Source organism: Xiphophorus couchianus, chromosome 7, assembly GCF_001444195.1.
Source record: "Xiphophorus couchianus chromosome 7, X_couchianus-1.0, whole genome shotgun sequence".
Classification (NCBI taxonomy): domain Eukaryota; kingdom Metazoa; phylum Chordata; class Actinopteri; order Cyprinodontiformes; family Poeciliidae; genus Xiphophorus; species Xiphophorus couchianus.
Genome location: NC_040234.1, coordinates 18,570,867 through 18,591,103, shown reverse-complemented (window position 1 = coordinate 18,591,103; position 20,237 = coordinate 18,570,867). Strand labels below are relative to the sequence as shown.

At 37.9% G+C, this 20,237-nt stretch overlaps 3 protein-coding genes across 9 annotated transcripts in view; all 3 read right to left on the bottom strand.

Annotated features, from left to right (window-relative positions):
• igf2bp2a (insulin-like growth factor 2 mRNA binding protein 2a) overlaps positions 1-6,087 on the bottom strand; it is a 71,311-nt gene extending 65,224 nt beyond the window's left edge. For both annotated transcript variants that reach the window (XM_028022329.1, XM_028022330.1), the window contains exons 1-2: positions 5,513-6,087; positions 4,381-4,441 (exon numbers count right to left, since the gene is read on the bottom strand). In XM_028022329.1, the coding sequence (XP_027878130.1) occupies positions 4,381-4,441; positions 5,513-5,687 (236 nt within the window). In that variant the 5' untranslated portion in view covers positions 5,688-6,087. The remainder of the gene's footprint in view (positions 1-4,380; positions 4,442-5,512) is intronic.
• A 3,139-nt stretch (positions 6,088-9,226) lies between these two features.
• Positions 9,227-15,988, bottom strand: tra2b (transformer 2 beta homolog). 5 transcript variants are annotated; one of them, XM_028022788.1, is made up of 8 exons: positions 15,844-15,988; positions 12,547-13,281; positions 12,280-12,442; positions 11,829-12,017; positions 11,613-11,728; positions 10,605-10,745; positions 10,393-10,463; positions 9,227-10,299 (listed from the first exon to the last, which is right to left on the bottom strand). In XM_028022788.1, exons 3-8 carry the CDS (start codon positions 12,310-12,312, stop codon positions 10,289-10,291), a joined length of 561 nt encoding a protein of 186 aa, XP_027878589.1. In that variant the 5' UTR covers positions 12,313-12,442; positions 12,547-13,281; positions 15,844-15,988; the 3' UTR covers positions 9,227-10,288. The 5 variants fall into 5 exon arrangements, with proteins under 5 accessions (XP_027878589.1, XP_027878586.1, XP_027878587.1 ...); XM_028022785.1 differs by having other exon boundaries at positions 12,547-12,680; XM_028022786.1 differs by having other exon boundaries at positions 10,605-10,739; positions 12,547-12,680.
• A 396-nt stretch (positions 15,989-16,384) lies between these two features.
• Positions 16,385-20,058, bottom strand: hce2l1 (high choriolytic enzyme 2-like 1). 2 transcript variants are annotated; one of them, XM_028023813.1, is made up of 8 exons: positions 19,771-20,058; positions 19,593-19,662; positions 18,743-18,802; positions 18,517-18,669; positions 18,312-18,429; positions 18,051-18,229; positions 17,889-17,970; positions 16,385-16,925 (listed from the first exon to the last, which is right to left on the bottom strand). In XM_028023813.1, exons 1-8 carry the CDS (start codon positions 20,056-20,058, stop codon positions 16,793-16,795), a joined length of 1,083 nt encoding a protein of 360 aa, XP_027879614.1. In that variant the 3' UTR covers positions 16,385-16,792. The 2 variants fall into 2 exon arrangements, with proteins under 2 accessions (XP_027879614.1, XP_027879615.1); XM_028023814.1 differs by having other exon boundaries at positions 19,611-19,662; positions 19,771-19,871.
• Positions 20,059-20,237: the final 179 nt, after the last annotated feature.

Below are 20,237 nucleotides of genomic sequence, written 5' to 3'. Positions count from 1 at the left end.
ACTTTCAGAAAAAGTAAATAATTGCTGTACAAATTGTGTAGCACTTGAAAGAGGCAGATTTTAAATGCAGCACTAAAACTAAATGCTTCGAGCTCATTCGTGACTAATTTATTTTTATTTGTACACTGACGAAGCGCTACACTGACTTCAATGTTAAGCATATTGAATTGAAGTGCTCTTTAAGCCTGGCGTCTCCAAGCATCTTCAAGCATCCCAGATCTTCCTTCTGCAGCCAGGTGAGCGCTAAATGTGTCTCCGGATGTCAAAACCGGAGCCCAAACCAGGAGCGCTTCCACCCCCCCCCTCCTCCTTCCACCGGGATCAACCGGGGAGTATCATTGGATTCAAATTGGATCAACTGATGGCTATCGTGTTTCGCTGTTTAAACTCAGAGTGCAGTCTTTGACAGCCCAAACACACAGATGTGGACGAGGGGCTAGCGCCGTGGTGCAATGCAGATGTTTACACCCAGAAAATAATGGGGGGTCGCGGTGCAATATACTTTTTAAAAAAATGAGCACATAAAAGAAATCATCATTCTCATTCCGCCTCAAGAGTCAGCAATCAGTTTGAAGTTCATCACTTGCCATATGTAAGCTTATAAAGGATGCATCAGACTGGTAATCACAAACATTTCAGCTCATTCAGGCCAGCAGCCATTCTGATCACTGCACAGCTGCATCTAGCTGAATATTGATACCTGACTATCGATCAAGCTCACAGCTGGAGCCTTTCATCCATAAGCCACATATCATTCAGGTCACACCCAGATCAATTTAAGGTTATTCAAGAAACTGTTCCTTCTTCCTCTGATTTACTCCTTGAGGAAACTGCAATTAAGTAAACAATAAGAAACAATAAGAATTAAGAAAAAAAGGATTTGTTAATATTACAGCAAACAAACTTTCCTTTCCTTTTTTTCTAATAATAAAGGCATTCCACAAATAATTTTAAAATGTTTTATACCTCTAAAAATATCACAACAAGCTTGTATATTTTTTCCCTTTACTGAATGAGTTCTGCTGGAACATTTATTTACACAAATGGTATATTTTAAGGCTACAGTTTTAGATTAACGCAATTTGACGACAATATACAACATGTTTTAATTGTGCTTTTTATATCCAGTAATTTCTCTGTCATTAGAATTTTACATTAATAAAGCAATGCCTAAGTAATCAAAATGCTCAAGGAATTTAAAGCTAAAAGTTTTCATAATGTTGCAACTGTTTTGTATCAAATTATTCTATTTTCTCTTAAATGTAAGTCTGAGAAGTTATTGTTCAAATGTTACAAAATATTTTAGGATTCATAATACTTTACTGGTTTCTCTGAATTGATTTGAAAGCACCAAAGCACAAAATAGCGCAAGCAAATGTTACATTTTATTGATAAATGAGATGTGAAAACCTCCTGATCTCACACTTCAAAACCACATTTTAGAAAAAGGCCCATTTCCTCACATGATCAGTAAATGTTATCACAAACACATCATCTCCTCAACCAGTCTCATTTAGGGTTGTCTCTTTTTTTACTACAATTTTTCTTATGTTATACCTAATTTGTTTAGTAATGCACCCTTTTTCACGTGGTAAATATTACATGTCAAAACAAAACAACCCAGCAGTAAAAACAGCAAACAGCAGCTCAAACTACAGCAGGCCTGAATTTAAAAAACTGAGGTAGCAAACAGGATTTAAGATTCCTCATCCCTCCCAGCTCATATAATGACACATTCACGACAGGTGAATGTACCATTAGGTTTAATGTTACAATTTTTTTTACACCTATTTAAGTACAGGATTTGCCAAAAACATACATAAAAACAACATAAAATTAGAATTCTAAAAAATTATAACCTGCATACATTACATTAATCGAGTCCTCACCTGCAATGTGTAAATATGAATTTCAGTCTCTAAATAGTGCAATTAAATCTCATTTGTAAAGTATATCTTACTGTTTATACATAAGTACATACATACATGTAATTAATGTGTAAAGTAAAAAAAAAAATACTTCTATTAATTACTGAAGGGTAAATGTAATTTAGTTGGAATGGTTTGAAGGTCAAAAAGATCATATGTTTTCCATATAACTGTTGACCAGTTATTATAAGTTGTATATAGAAACAGATGGGATTGTGCCACTAAACCCATATTGGCCTGGATTTGATTTATTGTGTATTTCTGTATAACTGGGCATGAACTGGACCTGTTTTCTTTTCTTAAAAAAACAAAGAGATGACCTTGAGATGACAACAATTTAAACTATTTAAATTAAATTGAACAAATAAAAATATGCCAGAAGCATGTTGCTTAAAAATAAAACGTGTACTTACACTACATTTTAAATGTATTTAGAGAATGAAGCAGATTTGTATCATACTATTGATGTATTCAAAATAGCAGTAAACTGTACATTTATACACAGTTTAGTACAGGTGACTACAGAAAGTTATTTTAAATACAACTCAAGCTTTGTTTTTCTGCAATTTAAGTTAAACTAAAACATTCTTAGTGGTTCCAAGAGAGTGCCCTTTAAGTACACTAATGTGCAAAAATACTTAAAGTAAACTGACAATTATTTTTAAGTTCTACTTTAGCTCAAAAAATAGGTTAAATCAGGTATGATTTTCTATCATTTAAGCTCAGTTAAAATGCGATTACTTGTTTCAAAGTTACACACTGCACACAAACTAATCTAAAAATATACTTGCAGAAAAGTAAAGATCAGTCTGGTTTCCACTTCCGCATGCAAAACTAAATACATGTTACGTTGTGCTTTTTTACAATTTAACCTAAAGGTAATCACATGTTTGAAAATTAGACAATTTAAACATAATGATCTGCAAACATCCTTTACGTTTGGTGATCACCCTTAATGCAACTGTATTAAAATATATAAAAATGTGTAACATTAATTACGCTTTTTTTTCAGAGCTCTGTTGTTAAAAGTAAATCCACAAATTCAGAGGTTAATTTAGATTCTTTCGCATTTGTTGTTTTTTTTAACGTGATAAAGCATTGTAGTTGATTTAATTAAAAGTTATGAACGCTCTAGTTCATCCAGTTGACTCTGTGTTTTCAAAATGAACACCTGTACGCATCACCCGCTGCCCCGCTCATGGACCTCGCAGACATGGCGAAGATTTCGCTTTAAGGCCCCCTTTTTTCCTTCTTGCGGGGAAACACACTCTGCGGGTCCAGCAGCTGCACATACACACCGCCGATTGGACACATACGGCCAGTCACAGGCACCGTATGGACATTTTGCTGCGTGCTGGTGTCCACCTATAGCCGTGCAGGCAGCAGCAGAGCGCAGGGCCATCATCATGGCAGCCATTATAGGAGGGCTCCTCCAGCTTTTCCACGGCCTACGTGCACATTAACTCAGGGGAGTGGCGCAGGCTTTGACACCATGTTTGCGCCTCGCAGAACGAGCCGTAAAGCGGGGAAACTGCACGTTTTCCTCGACTGTAGTGCAATCTAAACGTAAATAACGCTCTATGAAGGGGCTGCAGGGCGAAGAAAATGGGCTCTAATACAGGAAAGTGTGGCTTTGCACTAAAAAAAGGGGGAGGACTCACATGAAGTAGAGGTCACGTGTTCTTGCACAAAGGGGGTTGAATATTTACCTTTTTTGTCACGCAATGTACTTTTTTCCCTTAAAGATAAACAATTATAATTACGTGTATTTAATTTGGCTACGTAAAAACGGCGTCACACACCTAAAGACGGTGTTTTCTAAACATAAAAAAAAAAAAAAAAACTTTAAGGTTTTATATGCTTTTGAGTCCACAAATTCAGCATGTCCATAGATTATATAGTATCCAAAGAAGGTCGAGTGGCTGCAACTCATTGCGCGATAGAGTTCCAGCACATAATGAAACTTAACCTTATCGCCTACATGCACAGCAATGCACATTCAAGTTGGATCATATCACATAAAGCAGAATAAACCCAATCAGGACCCAAACGTGCCATGTTTGCATGTGTGTGTGAGTGTTTGCCTGTGGGATATGGCCCTCGCTTGCAGATCACGCAACATGGCAGCAGCCACGGCTGTGTTCTGCGGATGTTGGGACTAAACTGTCTTTTTCTGTCGCTTTTCTTTCTTTTGTTTGTTTAGCCACACGCACAATTAGGAGCTTTCATCGCCAAGCAACAACAACAGCAGCAGCAGCAACTACAACAACAACAGGCTGGCAGAAATCTCACGAGAAAAACAGGGAAATGTGGCTTACTATATTTCACAGCGGAAGCCTACAGGTCACACACGCAGGCACACACACATTCACTCACTCACTCACTCACTCACTCACTCAGACATCGGGTAGCAGCACAGTATAGGTGTGTGGGTGTGAGTGTAAGCGCCTACCTTAGCTTTTTGGGAACAGAGTAGTCTACCTCTATCAGCTTTCCGTGCAATTCAACTTTACCTGCAGGGGCGAGAATGGACAGTGTAAGTCATGTGTCTGCAACAATGCACGCCAACACTTCATGAAGTAGGTGCGTCCCCATTCATATTTTTAAAGAAAGTGCTCGGTGCGCATCGTGGCGCACACAGTGCACACATTTGCATTATTCCAACCACTTTGGAAAGGCATTTCTTGCGCCATAACGAAGCTTAATGAGCTTATATAGTAGTAGTGTATGAGTGGGGGTGGTGGGGAGGTGAGGGGAATGGGCAGCCATGCTTTCCACTCCCACAAGCATTGCAATGAGGGGGATATATGTTTCTCCTGTAAAGAATACAACACCAAGCAGATGTTAGGTAGGTGTTGTTTTTTTTAATTTTTTGGCTACTATCACGCAAATAGAAGGAGCGAGTGGCCTGGCGCAGCACGGAATTAGCGTCTCACCTCGTCCTCCTCCTCCTCCCCCCTCTCTCCACCTCCTCCTCCAACACTCAGCTACCTGTTTATGAGCCCTTTTCCTCCGGACCCCCGTGACCCACCTCCAAGACACCTCGTAAAAACATAGCCGGACACCGGGGGAACAGGGATCCGACAAGTATTCCGCGCTGGCGCCGCGCTGCGCTCCTCAATAAAATCAGGACGAAAAATAAGTGAAAAATAATTATGCCTACCCGAACCCAGTCAGTCAGTCAGAGACCATCCCATATACATTCCAGCGGCTGATCGCGAAAAAAAAAGAAGGAAAAAGAAAGTAGCGCCATGCACTATCGGAATCGCCTTAAAATAAAAGGAGGAATTAAAAGGTGATTCTTGCGCGTGGAAATTTGCCTTAAGACCGCGTGTGTTTTCCTCTGTATATCTTTCGAGTGTGTCCTGCGTGGGATCGATCATTTATCCAATATCTCCAACTCTGATCACAAACACCGTCCCGTGCAAAACACAGATTTGTTGCGTTGTTGATTTTTTTTTATTTTTGTAAAGAAATCAAAATAATAAATATTACACATTTTACTTTGACCTAGTGGAGTGTGCTTTCCCCTGTCAGCAGCGAGCAGCATCACTCAGCGCAAATATCAAAATCCACACACTTACCAGAGAGAGTCTCTATAGCCTTTATGGCCGAGTTCTGGTCGGGGAAGTCCACAAAAGCATAGCCGGATTTCAGCAGGACCTGCTCGGGCGCTGGCAGCTCTCTCTCCCCGAAGAGCTGCTCCAAGTCCTCGACTGTGACCGAAGGACTTAAATTCCCAACATATAGTTTGTTCATGATCTGAAGAGCAGAAGAAGGGGGAAAATCTCGAAAGGCTTGCCAGATATCAAGAGTGAGACGATATTGAGAGCCGTAGAAACCAATTTTTGAAAAACAAAATAAAAAAAAATTAAATAAAATGTATTTTGAAAAAACAAAAATCGTCCTCCAGGATAATAGGGAGCTAAATTAGCGACCCCCCAGTTACCGACCAACTCTGGCCCTGGTCAAACTCTTTCAACAGAGACTGGGGGGTGGTGGTGGTGAGGTGAGGCAAAAAAAAAAAAAAGTGTCGTTACGACGCTATTACTCCGGAGCCAACAAGCGCCGCCTCTAAACAAAATCTCCCTTAAAAATCACAAGAAAAAATGTTTGGAGGTGCATGTGCCGCTCGTCCGGCGTACAGAGGGGCATGGTGATGACTGTGCTGTGTTCTGCGAAAGGGATGGGCTTAAACGAGGCAGAGGGGGGTTATTTCATCAAATCATAATAAGGGCCTCCAGGTTGCATGGGAGTAAGGGGCTTGGCTTGGTTTGGAGTGAGAAAAGAAGGGACGTGCAGGGCCGTTTCCAGAAAGTCTTGAAAGGGCGGCTCTACGGGGGCCACTAATCATTTTAAGGTTTTACAACAAAATCAGACAAGATTAACCTGACTTGAACTTTATAGGGTTTACAGTGGCAACAGACTCCTCATAACCCCATTTTTATTTTTTTTTTATGTTTAAGTCGTTCATTATTATTTCTTTACATTTTATAATGTAAGTGAATGTTTTCAAGTGTATGTGTTCCAATAATTAACTACTTTTATTTATTAATTAATTTTTTTAACATTAGTACAAGCTGTTTAAAGTCTGTACAACATTTACAGTCTGTGACTTTAAAATACTGAAACTGTGTTCAGTATTTTATTCTTTTCAATAAATATGTGATCCTGATTTCATTTGAAGGCCCAAAAAGGGGGGAAAGTAAATAAATGCGGCACCTCAGCAAAGTTCATGGCTATAATATAGATTTTAATGCCAAGATATTAGCACAAGATATGTCCATGTCCCTGAAAACATATGCAAGTGTAGACAATGGGCAGATTGAATGGATGGACGTTACTATGAGCAACATTTGTCATTCTAAGTGTAACACACTCCACATAGGTCATATATAAATATATATTTTTCACTTTCTCAGTAACTTTAACCAGTTCTATTTTCATACTAAGATTTATGAATATACTCATTCCAAGGAACTTTTATTGCACTACATTCAATGAGATTAAATTCTATAGTGTCCAACTCTGAAGTCTTTAAGGTCGTCAGACCAGGGGATGTTTGTCAGTCACTCCCCTTGTGCCAGCGGAGAAGGAGGAAGTAAATGGGAGCTGCTGTGTGGAAAATTCAAATCGTTGTCGACTTAAACCAGTAAACCAATGATCCCTCCCCTCAGTTGAGGCTTTCAATTATTTATGAGGGAGCCAGAAATATGGATTTCTGGGATCCTTTCACTGCAGTCAGCACCTGTTTAAGAAATATTAGATTTTTGTAGTATTTACATTGAAATACAGGCAAAAGCATTCCTTCAACAAACACATGAACAAAAAAGCAATAAAGAAAGTGAAACCACACTGCTGTCCTTGTACATATTGTTCCTGGAGAAATAATAATAATAAATAAACTAGATTTATAGCTTGGAGTCTCTAAATCCCTTTGTGAGCACAACCTAAATGGTGGAAAAGCTGAAATGCTGATAAGAGCAGAAGGGGATTCTTGAAGGAGCCACTCTGAGCTGTACACATGAATCCTTTTATTTGCGATGGCGGTTGTGTAAGTGTTTGCAAATGGGTGTGTTTGGGAGGGAAGCATGTTTTAAGGCGGACTGCAAACAAAAGCTTTGCAAGGCTGTGCTCATGCATGGATGTGTAGTCTTGTACCTAGTTACCCAAGGGGAGGAGCCTAATTCTTTTCTCTTTACATGTGACTTCTTTCCTTGAGCTTTCGGAGCATTACTGCCACCCCACTGTAGTGCAGAAAGTACCAGCAGCAGGAGTGACCAGCTCTTGCCTTGTTTACGTCAGTGTATGAACAGAGGAATGTCCAAACTGTGGCCTATTTACAAAACAGCTCTTTAGTTACTTTCCTGATGGCATGCACACACACTCATTATTGTGGGGTCTTTGTTTTTGCTGCCAGTCAACAAATCAACAGTTAAAAATGGAGAGAGCAAGCTCCAAACCCCAATAAAACTCAAAAATACAAATTTCTGCTTTTAGGCAGCTTTCTGAAAATTGGGTCACTGGGCTTTCAGATTCTGCAAATTATTTCCACCCTGAATGGAAATGCATGTGACATTTGGAGGAACGTGGAGACACACATACATGTGGACTTGTGGTGGAACATGGAAATTAATTTCCAAGGTGTGGTCAGCAGTGCACGAGTGGTTTCTGTCTCCTCACTGCTGCAATGCCTGCGCATATTACACACTTTCAGAACACTGAATATTATAGTACTGGGTTTAAAACTTGCAGCAGCTTTTGTTAACACGTAATTCTTTTGTTTTTAAACAGCTTTCATTCCCTATCATGTTTCTTTACCTCCAACTTTGGTTTAATCATCCAAAATTGGAGCAATAACAAAAAGTAAACTTTACACAAATATGCAAGTAAATGCAATGTAAATTTCTGAACATGTAAAATAATTATTTGGATATTGACTTGAAGGAAATAACACTTTCTCAACACTACTTCCTCCTGGTGTGTCAGTTTAAATATGGTGTCTGCCCACTTTTCTGTAAAATGAAACCAAACTACTCTTCCTTAGAATTTGTTTGTTGGTTTCATTTAAAAGGTACAAATTTACACCAAAACAGGATCAATTCACCTAACCTGCTACAAAACAAAACATGTGTCTTGTAGATGAACTACAACAAAACTGATCATTTGTACCTTATCTTGGTAAAATTAACCTTTGAGTAATCCATTACAACACCCTTCTCAGGACTTTTCAGAGGTTCACAGTGACCAGCAGGGGTAGTTGTTGAACTTCAGTTTCCTGTTGATTGATGAAGCTTGTTTCTCTTCATGTGAGGAGCAGCGAACATCAGTTTGAACTGGGTAAGGAAAATAACCTGATCTCATGGCTGTGAAGGTGAATTTACATGTGATTTGATTATGATAAAAGTCACCCAGTGAGCAAATGCATCATGTCTCACTTGGACAAGTTTTTTTCTTTCCCAGCTTCAGAAGATTAAATTCTGCTTTTAGGCAAAAACTCTTCAAAAAATATTGAAGAGTTTTTGTAAGCATTTATTATTCCCCTTCGAAGAATCGGGACTTCCCATAAATAATTGGTTAAATGTAACAAAACATAGGTGTTTTTCAGCAATATCCTGTGACTTTCATGTTTTTTTCCCATTTAGACAGTATTGGGTTTTTTTACTAAATTGTATATCACAAGCTTCATAAGTTACTGTTTATCAAACTATTGAAATGCCAGCTTCCCAGACAAATCATAGAAAATATCACCATTTCCATGAATCAGGAGGGAATGAACATAGAAACCCAGCCTAGTGTGGAAATTAATACAAGTGTTAATTGTATTTTAAAGCAAAGCCTAAATGTCAAATTGTTTCACGAGTTTTACAAACTTTGAATAAATTCTGATTAAAACTCATTTGCATAGTTTACAACAGTTAATTTTCTGTGCAAAAATCCAAACATGTCAAAAACAAAAGAGAAAACAAAAGCTCAAATTTGTCACCATTTAAAATATTTCTAAGCTGAAAGTTAACAAATGCAGACTTTGCTGTATGTAAATTATATACTTAAAGCATATTCATAAAAAAAGGTTTTTAGCATAGAGAGAAAGAAGGCCAGTCTTCAAAAACTACACAATTCTTGGTGGAAAAAAAAACTATTCCCTTTTAATTTGTTTAAATTTTGCTGAATTCTCACTCAGTTTGTACACAACAAAACCCCATAAATTAACATGCCAGTTAGAACAACACTGCCCTGTACATTTAAAATTTAAAACAAGGACACAAGGCTTCAAATGTGTTTTTCCATTTTCATTGATTATTGATAAGCAAGAGGAAGAATGGTGATCATCGTCATCTGTTTGGTTTCTTTAGTGTGGAGTTGAATGAGAAATGTGTCTGTTAAACAGGAGTATGTTGTCGTGACCAGACACTGAATGTTCTCTGAAGTTAAAAAAAAAAGTATGTCCTGACAGGAACAGTGACTATCTGGAGAACAACAGTGCCTGATGAATTGCAAAGATTTATACAAGTTTTAATTTGTTAAGCTCCAAATTACACAATAAACTAACCAGCTGAGAAATAAGCAGACGGGCATCTTCCAAGTTTCACATTGTGCAGAGGGATAACTCCTACAGGGGCAGAAACAGGTGAAAAAGGTTTTCTGCCAACCCTTTTCACATCAGTACATTGCTAAGCTTACAGTGCTGGTGTTCTGCTCTCTCAGGACTTTGTACAAAATTTTCCCATGAAACTCCACATTAAAGAAAGTCATACATCACCTTAAGAATATCATATCTACAAGAAAGTCAAACAAATCTTTAGAAGAAACTCCTCGTCTGTCCATGGAAATAAGGGATTTTTGTCTGCCTGAACTGCTCAATATCGACCTGTGAAATAAAGCAGCTGTTAGTTAACACTCTACAAGTTACAAACAAACAAGCAGATGTTTTAAGACGACTGCGAGTAATATTTGAACTTACGAGGAGAATAAGACCGGGATCTTGACCGAGATCTGTATGCTCCTCTGTAGTATGGTGATGGAGATCTTCGTCTAAAATAATAATAATAATGAAAAAAAAACAATCTTACCAATAACATTCAGAGTTAAAACAACAAACAGGACAAAGAGAACCAAGGTTCAATTCTTCAGTGACAATCAGTAAAATACCAACTGACAAAATGGGAGTGTCACCTGTATGATCGGTAGTAGTCCCTGTCATCATAGCGATCATAGCCGCCTCTATCATATCCGCGGTCATATCCGCGGTCATAGTCACGTGAATAGCGCCGGGGACCACCAGGACCGCCGCCGCCGCCACCACCGCCACTGCCACTGATGAGAAAGAAACAGTCAGATGTAAAACTATAATGCACACAAGTAACATATTCCTGTTTAATTTTAAAACACAAGGTTTTTATGCTCAGCACCTCATCAGGAGCTCCATTAAAGGCAGCCATGCATATCGGAGCTTAAATTTCAAAACACCTACAAAGCTTCATGAAATGATTTCTAACTTTTTCACATCACGACTGACAACTTAAATGTATTTTTCTGGGAGGGGATTTTATGTGGTAGGTCCAAAAAAAATCGTTATGCATAATTTGGAAGTGGAATGATTTGTTTCTTAAACTCTACTTGCAAACATGAAACTGGTCATACAGGCATTCAGTCCCCAGAGTTAATACTACATACAATAGCCTTTCACTGCAATTACAGCTGCATACTCATTTTTTGGAGTGTGGCTCTACTAGCTATACAAATTTAAAGTCTGAAATTTCATTCGATGAATCTCTGTAAAACAGTTCCAGCTCCACCAGTCTGGATGTAGTGCACTGAACAGCAATCTTTAGAGTCTTGGCAGAAATATTCATATCAATGGAAAACAAAAGATTTCTCCTCACTGTATTTCTTAAAAACAAACGGATTTTAATCCTTTCCTTTGCACATGATCTGAACCAACTTTATATCTGTTTTGGGCTTGGCTCCACTGTCTGACTAGGAGTATTATTGTCCCTGTTGGCAAACACAACCAACAAAACCACTCCACAGTCAGGCACTAGTTTTAATCTTACACATAAATTCATAAAGAAATGTTTTGAAATTAGTGGTTTTATAATGAAAAAAAGGGGGGTATAAGCAGCTTTTTAAATCACAGGAGTTATTCCTACACAAACAGTCAATTTGCTGTAGCTGACGTACTATGTGGGACGTCCCATGTAGATTCCCGGGGTCGGGGTGTGAGGTCTTTTTGTGATTGAGAAATCCACCCGGATTCTTCGACCGTCCAGCTCCATGCCATTCGCTCGGTCCTTTGCCTGATGATAAACAAAGTGTGTTTTTATATAAAATCCCAAGCAGAGTTTCTATTTTGATTTTTTTTTTTATAATAATAATTGTTTAGATAAAATGTGCTACCTCTTTAGCATCAGCTGTGTTCTCAAAGTAAACAAAAGCAAAGCCCCTGGAGCGCCTGGACTGCTGGTCGTACACGATGCTGACATCCGCCAGGCTCCCGTATTTAGAGAAAACGTCCCTCAGGTCCCTCTCTGTGGTGTACAGGCTCAGGCCAAACACTCCCAGGCAAGCATTTGGATCTGGATTAGCCTGAAGGTTTAGGAAAATTAAAGGTATACATTTGACTATACAGAAATTAATTACACAAAAATATGCATACTTATTTCAAGTCTGGTAATGTTAGATCAAAACATGAAAAAAAAAAAAAGAGAGAAACATGGGTTACTCACAATGGATACCATCATAATAATTACCAATTACATTGCTATTTGTTTTTTCTGATATTGTGCTACTCCACAAACATAATGAATGAATACACTTTATTTTTAAAAAGTGTGCCAGAAGAACACACCCGATTGCCGATGTGCCTGCGGCGATTAGACATGGGGGAATGACTGAGGCTCCTGTGCCGGCGCTCTCCGCTGTAGGAGCGGCTGCGGGACCGGCGCCGGCCGGACCTGGAGCGGGACCGGGAATGGCTGTAGTGCTTATGAGAGCCATGGTTAGAATGGGAGCTGAAACAGCAGAGACAAACTTTTAACATTTATCCAAAACACTGCTTGAAGGATCTGATTTCTGTGCCACTACTTGCTCTTTAAAAAAAAAAAAAAAAACTCACCCTGATCTGGACCTGGAGCGGGACCAGGACTTAGAACGGGAATGGTGGGATCCATCTTTTGAACGAGCTGGAGTGCGACTCGCCGACTTCGCAGGGGCACGGGGACTCGCGCTCCTGGAAGCTGAGCGAGACTCCTGAACGAACCACACACACACACACACACCAGCACGTTATCATCACAGAAGAAGTGATAAATATGAATAAATGTGCTACAACAACTCTGTAGTTGAGATTTAAAACTATCCTGGAAAATTTGAAGGAAAAAAAAATACACAAGATGTAAAAATTGGCAATTATGAATGCAAGTTAAAGCTATTTTATCTAACCAGTGGAAGGATGGTATCACTAGGATTACATCAGCAAGTATAATTAGGTAATTAAGATTACAAAAATAAAAGACAAAATAAAATAGCAATAACATAAATTAAAGTGTGATGTATTCAATAACAATGACATGCACGCATTGGATAAGTAGACCAGAAAATTACTTAGCGCAGCGACCTTATCCAGATTACTTCCTTAACTTCATTTCTGTAACTTCATTACTTCACATTATTCTTCTTTCTTCAATTTTCTTACATCTTCTGACTTCCCCTTCTCACACACTGCTCAAAGTTCTTCCCTCCTCATGTTTAGCATGCATTCAACAATTCAGCTTCACACATCTGAGCTTCATATTACTGAAAATAAAGTGGACATGAGACTTCTTCTGCATTTTCTTCGTCGAACCTTAACCTTAATGGAAAAGAAAAGGATGAAGAATTTATGACTACAATTAAAACGGCACGCTCATTCAAATTTTCATCAGGATTAAGTTTACAAATGCTCAGTGTTAGTTCGATTCATTTCACTTTCAGTGGTTCCACATTCACTAGTGTGTCTTACAAGTAATTTCATAAAAAATAAGATTGCAATAAAAGGGAAGATGCAATAGTTCAGTAAATTGTTGCTCAATGAGCATTGCAGCCAATTGGTCTACCCTGTTTTTGTATTTCCCTGATGGAAACCCAGGGATTTTGAACACACAAAAAAAAATTACACACAGTACATCCATTTGTTCTTAATTTTAAACACGCTTATCCTTTTTACTTACAAAAAATAAAAGTAGTCTTGCTCAAATAGTTTCCGTTAAATTGCATTCCTATCATAGTGAAGATAAAACCACTGTAAATGAAAAGGTCATAATGAGAATTAAACCCACCCCATTATCTCCCATTTTACACAAAGATAAAGTAAATCTAGATTAACCAAAACAACTTCAAGTTAAAGTTACAACTCATTTGTATTCACCTCCATCAAAAAGCAGCGACCAGCCATATCCTGTAAATGCTGATGTGTAATTATCTTTACTGAAAAACCAGATCTGCCCTACCCTTCGGCATACTGCTAACTGGTTAAGCAGGCGTTCAACAAGTCACAAGATGATTGAAGATAAATATTTGACGTGTTCCAAAGTTAGGACATCCCTTGCTAAATCAAAGCCAGGTTCATAATTCAGCAGAAGGGTTTGTAAACCCACCACTGGATAGATGAACAAGTTACACTGCTGTTCCTGAAGTTTGCATCTGATTGAACTCAGCTTTGTTCTATGAATAAAGGTTTTTTTTTTATTATATTTACAAACTTGATCATTTTGACCTAAAGATTTCTAAATCTAAAATAATTAGATACCCAGCAATGATCTGTGTTGATGTATGCTCTTTACATTAATAGCAAAACACAGGTTGTGAAATAAGCATTCAATTTATAAAAAAATAAAAGCTTTTATTTTTTTAAACCAACTGATAGTGGCTGATAATGGGATCCCTCAAACACTACACGTCCCAGATAAACTTGAAGACATATTTCTAGGTTAATGACGGATTCAACAACATGTTTGTGGTTTGTACCACTGACCATTTAAATAAAAAAAGAAGCACCGTTTTACATTTTCCACAAATAAGATATATCCAGCTTCAAATTTTAAACGTACTTGTATTTTAGATTTCAAACCAAAGCGGAATAAAGACTGCATTCGTCGAATTTTGTGAAATAACCCTTTAAGAATCTGCAGCTGTAAATCGGACACCAACTTCAGCATCGTGCTTCATTGTCTACTCAGCGGAGCAATTAATTGAAGCGCCTGTTTAAACATCGAATATTACGACCTGCATGAACGAGGTGAAACAAATGAAGAATCTTGAGGCCGTTTGATTTAAAACAGAATTTTTTTTTTATTCTTCCTTGTCGATTTAATGGCGCGGGTTAAGGCGCGCCAAAAACCAACAAGGAAGGAAACCCCAGACTGCTGTTCAGTCAACATTACTAAACGAAGTGCACGTTTTAAATAAGTATAAAAACCCACCCTAAAAAGGAGCAAAACGAAACGCATATTACATAATGCAAGATGGAATTTCGTGTGGAACAAAACGGCGCCACCTCGACGTTCTAGAATATTCTATCAAAGGACATCGAAAATGACATTTCTACGCTTAAAATAGTTACATTTACGCCAAGACTTTGGTTTGCCTAACTTGCAATGCGTCTGTCTTCTTGCTATTGAAAGCGCTCATCTAACGAAAAGATCGCTAAAACGAAAGGAGACGTTAACAACACCCTAAATTAACAATAAAGATAGGTTTCGATTCGTAGGTTCCTATTTATGCATTAACAAAACAGCTGTCTTTATGCAAGAAAAAAAAAATCTCTGTACATGCTTAAATATATATATATAAGGTTCACATTTGCCCTATGTCGTATAAATATTTTTAAATCAATTTGAGGTGCTAAAAGATAAAAAACGATCATTTTATTACTCTACAACCTTCTGTAGCCCAGGAATTTAACACACGATAAATAACCCTAAACTGCATGAGTGGGACTTTTATTGTTTAGCGCCGGATCTAATTTAATGTGTTGCTAAAAATATATTTTGTAACGGAGTTGGTGGCGAATCACCGGATACGAATCGGAAGCCAGCTTCTTCATCGTTAGCCTACGGCCTAGTTAACACTGAAATGCTAGCATTAGCCAGGTAGCTAAAGTTAGCAACATACGTTTTTACAGTAAATTATTATACACAGTTGATCTTATATTATAAAAATCACATCAACCTCTTTAATGCGTTAGAGAAATACACATTTGAGGCTACAACTGGAGTTTTAAGCTACCAAGGTGAGCATTTGGTCAGTGGTGTCAGTTGACAAATAAAAACCGTTGATATGACAGTTTTCTCATCAAATGGCTTTTTTCGTTGCTGTTCATGCACCATAGGAAATAAAAAAAAAAACTTAAAATTGCATCAGAGTTCATACATACCCGGCCCTTATCATTGTCGCTCATTTTTAGTGCTAGAGAATAAGCTACACGGAGAAATCGTCAACCTGATACTAATACGCGAGGCTAACGACTATGGTCGCGTGTGTGTGTGTGCGGTAATGTAAAACTGTAGCTCCTCCCTTCCGCAACTGTTCTCACAAGCACGTGACTTAGTAACGTAAAAACGTACGTCATTTCATAAAGTTGAAATATATTTATTGGAGATTTTTTTTTGTTTTCATTTAAAAAACATTTAAAACATATTGCACATCTCGAACAGGAGTGCAACAAATTTGACAATTACTTGTGAATTCTATTTAATTTACTTTTATTTAATAATATAATTTTTTTTTTTTTATCTCCAGTTCAGGAAGTCACCATTTTGCGGGAACACGTGTGAGGCGCTTGATGTTTTCAGTGCTGTCAGACAAGGTCATGTTATTGCTGCTGTGCTGTCGCCTTGTTTATAAGAGTTTCAGATTTAATAACCCATCTCTAATAAGTACACAAAATGTGAAACTGGCCACAAGATTTTCTGTTGCATTTTCTTTATTTAAGCGGACAGAATAGTGGAAATGACAGAGAGGATGGTACAGAATTATTTTTTAAGACACTTGAAACAATTATCTAGAGCTTCGGCACTGAGTATGTTTATTCACGGAGGGTATATATTGTATTAGCAATTCAATGGCCTTGCACTAAAAACAATAAACACAATTTTAAAAAAAATTAGACCTCTTGGTAATAAAAGCACATCTACTGCAAAAATAATTTATCTTGAGTTCTGCAACATTTACTCGAGAATATGTACTTCACACATCTCGCAGGACCGTACTGCTGAGATGTTGAAATTCATTACTCATTAGCACCTGGAAGTGAGAAAAAACAATCAAGCAGATTAAAAATTATTTTAAATTCCTTTTTTTTTTGGAGATGTTTGTGTGTTATTTTACATACCACAGCTATAAAGAAGATTTATTTTATGCAGGTCAAGTGTACTTGGTCCATCTCGCTGGCCAATAGGAATGTAAGGGTCTGGTTTGGGGATGATTGTTGGTCCACCTTCTTCAGAGAACGCATATCTGAAGCAGAGAAAATGTAAGGTTACCCCAGCATTCATTAATGCAAAAAAGTGTATTTTTAAATTGATTCTAAAAAGTATATGTCCTTAATCAAATTTCTTCTGTTTTTGTGTTGTTGTTGTTTTAAATCACAGTTACATATTTTAGATCATCAACTATTTTACTCATAAGATTACTTAAGTAAATAAAATGTTTAGTTATGATGATTTATTTCATAAGGGACATGTGCTATGGAAACACATGGCCCCACATAAAAAAAACAACAACAAAAAAAACAATTTTCTAAACTTTAACACTTTATGTTACTTTTGCTAGCAACAATTGCCATCAAGAATTTTGTTGGTGGCAATGAGTGTTTTACATCTCTCCTTAGGAATTTTGACCCACTCTTTTTTACAGAATAGTTTTAATTCTGCCACCTTCTAGGGTTTTTTAGCATGAATTGCAAAGCTTTGGTATCTCAACTGGATCCCAGTCTGGACTTTGATGAGGGCACTTCAAAACCGTGACTCTATTTTGGTCTTTAGCCATTCACATTTGGACTTATTTGCATACTTTGGATTGATATCCTGCTGCAACATCATAAACCCGATGGCTGGACTGCATGATTTAATTAGTTACAATAACTCATCGATTTACTGAAGTGGAAAAGCAGCACCTGATCACCTCGTATAATAATTTTATTAAAAATGTAACTGGACACATCGTCATCTGAAAAGTTAAACTTTTTTCTCATCAGTCTATACAATGTTCTTCCAAAAAAAAAATTAATGCATGAATTAACAATTACTTTTTCACACAAGGCCAGGCTGGTTTGGATTGTTCAAGTAATTTTTTGAAGATTGCCTTTTGTACGTACTTACTCATCTCTATTTCATATTAAAGTTGTTTTAAAAATTTAAGTGACATAAAAAGCAAAAACAGAATACACATCACTACATGTTGCCTTAAGCAGCATCTCACCGTCCATAATGCATGACAGAACTGTAGTCGTATGGGCTGTTCAGATTGTTCGTCGCTTGTTTCCTGAAGTTGTGTATTTGTTCTGTCACACAGAAAAAGGGACATTAGTCTTATTTAGTTCAAATGTATTGGGAATCCTTGGACACGGCCATTCATCCAAACCTGGCAAGATGTTCTTCCACACAATGGTGACATAGTGGTCTCGGTCCGAGCGGGATTGCTCGTGCACAAAGCCGAGGGCATGCATGAATTCATGAGCAGCAATCCCCGACCACATGCATCCAGGAGTCTGCAGTGACAAGGTCTGGCTTCCCCCAGTCTGCCCCAGAAACGACCAGCAACTGTGGGAGCACAGAGTAAACCTTACAGTGCTTCCTCACACAAAGCAGAGTTACAGTACATGAAGTAGGGAGTCCGTCTCACCCGTAACGAGGCTGGATGTCGAGGAAGCTGGCCTCATGAGTGCGAGGAATAAATTTGATGCAGGTTCCAGAGGAAATTTCTTGCATTCCTGTTTCTATTGTAATTCTGTCCATATCATCTGCAGATAAAAAAACAAAACAAGACTATTTAATTAAAATAGACCAAAGGGTATCAATCTGTAAACCTCTTTAAAATGGATTCCTACCGTATACAGGAGAGAGGATGTAGGGAACGTAAACAAATCCATCAATTGATTTAGGCCACAGACAGGCATTCCCAGGGCAGTTTATGGCACTGCGCACGTATGAATAGGCAATATCTCCTTCTCTGAATGGCAGTCCTGTGGGCACCCGCAGCCCTGAAGTGCAACATTTAACAAAGCTTACAAAGAGTGAATCAACATAGTTTATTTTAATTTACATTGCACTTACTGCTGTTGACTTCTAGGATCTGATCCATTGCAGTCATTTCATCTCGGTCCATGAGCTCATCTTAACACAAAAACATAGTGATCCATGTCGGTTTTGTAAATGTTATTGTTTCAAATGTACAATATCAATGCATGTAAATGTGCATCTCAGTAAATTAGAATATCATTAAAAGGTAATTCAATTCAAAAAGTGGAACTAGTTTTATTGAAACATTTTAAGTGTTTTTTCCATAATTTTTTACAGTTAGGGCTTATGAATCACAGATGGATATTAAAGAACCCAGAATTTATTTTTCAAAAAATTGGAATATTACATTAGACCAGCAAATGATTTTTAATATAGATAGGTTATCTTGTGCCATATTAGAAACCACAGCTAGGAAAAACTGCCGACTTGACAGTTTCCCAGAATACAGTTACTAACACCCTGCAGGAGTGTAGGCCACAAAAGGCCTTTGCTGAAGAAGCTGGTTGTTCACAGTGTGGTACATGACAACATATTAATGGAAAGTTTAGTTAAAGGAAAAAGTTTTATAAAAAACCTATACTGATTTAATTTTCCAACAGGACTTAGAAGCTGCAGACCACCATTAAAGCAATTAACAGAGCCACAATCAATTGCCTCCAAAGAAAGTTGCTCTAATGCTGTAAATCATGGCAAAAGGAGCCTCAACCGAGTAGGACATATTTTTATTAGTAGGGCACTACCTATTTCTTTATTGATCTAATATGATGTTTAAATAAACAAAAATAAACACTTGAAATATGCCACTCTGCATGTAAAGACTCTATATGAGTCTCACTTCTTGAATTGATCATATCCATACTGAGATGCAGCTGTATGTAAATACCTTCTTCAAAGAGCTCACCAGAGTATTTCCTTTTCAGTCTCAGTTTGCCCTCATGTACTCCAGTGGAATTCTGTCAGTAATGTTGTGAATAGATATATAATATTAGCAATAAATCATTTAACTGTAGAGTACAATAAATCTACCTCTCTCTATAAAAGCATTTTCTCTTGGTACTGACCTTAACGGGGACCATATCCACCGGGATGAGCACGCCAAACAAGATGCCTAGAAGCACAACTCTAGAAGCCATATTTGCTTTTTCAAGTTTCCCCAGTTTCAGATCACTGCTCAGCAAAGTTCCCACCTTCACTGGATCTATATACCCACTTCTCCTCCGCTGCTCTGTACTGATTGGGCTCCACTCCTGTGATGAGAGCGTGGGCTGAGACCTCTCATCATCCAGCGGGTGTAATTTACTCAAGTCCACTACTGATCCGCAACAGGTGGTCCCGCTGCTGGCCTTCATTATTCAGCACTTTCTGAAATGAGACACTTAGAAGTGTTTTGCTATCAAAGCAGTTGCTTTCAGAGGAATAACTCTCCACCCAGTCCTGCAAGACCAGCAATTTGAGTCTGACTGTAATGGTAACCAGTGATTTAGGTGATATACTATCAGATGATAACGACAGCTCAGGTAAACATATA

What these genes read in the sequence shown, in the direction of transcription:
- tra2b (XM_028022785.1), bottom strand. Translation starts at nt 15,867, where the DNA reads ATGAGCGACAATGATAAGGGCCGG. An exon ending in GCGACAATGATAAGGGCCGG is followed by an intron (nt 12,681 to 15,843) that starts GTATGTATGAAC and finishes TGGTTCGTTCAG; the next exon opens with GAGTCTCGCTCAGCTTCCAG. An exon ending in GACTACTACCGATCATACAG is followed by an intron (nt 10,464 to 10,604) that starts GTGACACTCCCA and finishes TTATTATTTTAG; the next exon opens with ACGAAGATCTCCATCACCAT.
- hce2l1 (XM_028023813.1), bottom strand. Translation starts at nt 20,058, where the DNA reads ATGAAGGCCAGCAGCGGGACCACCTGTTGCGGATCAGTAGTGGACTTG. An exon ending in GACATCCAGCCTCGTTACGG is followed by an intron (nt 18,230 to 18,311) that starts GTGAGACGGACT and finishes GTGCTCCCACAG; the next exon opens with TTGCTGGTCGTTTCTGGGGC. An exon ending in TCTGTCATGCATTATGGACG is followed by an intron (nt 16,926 to 17,888) that starts GTGAGATGCTGC and finishes TCTCTGCTTCAG; the next exon opens with ATATGCGTTCTCTGAAGAAG.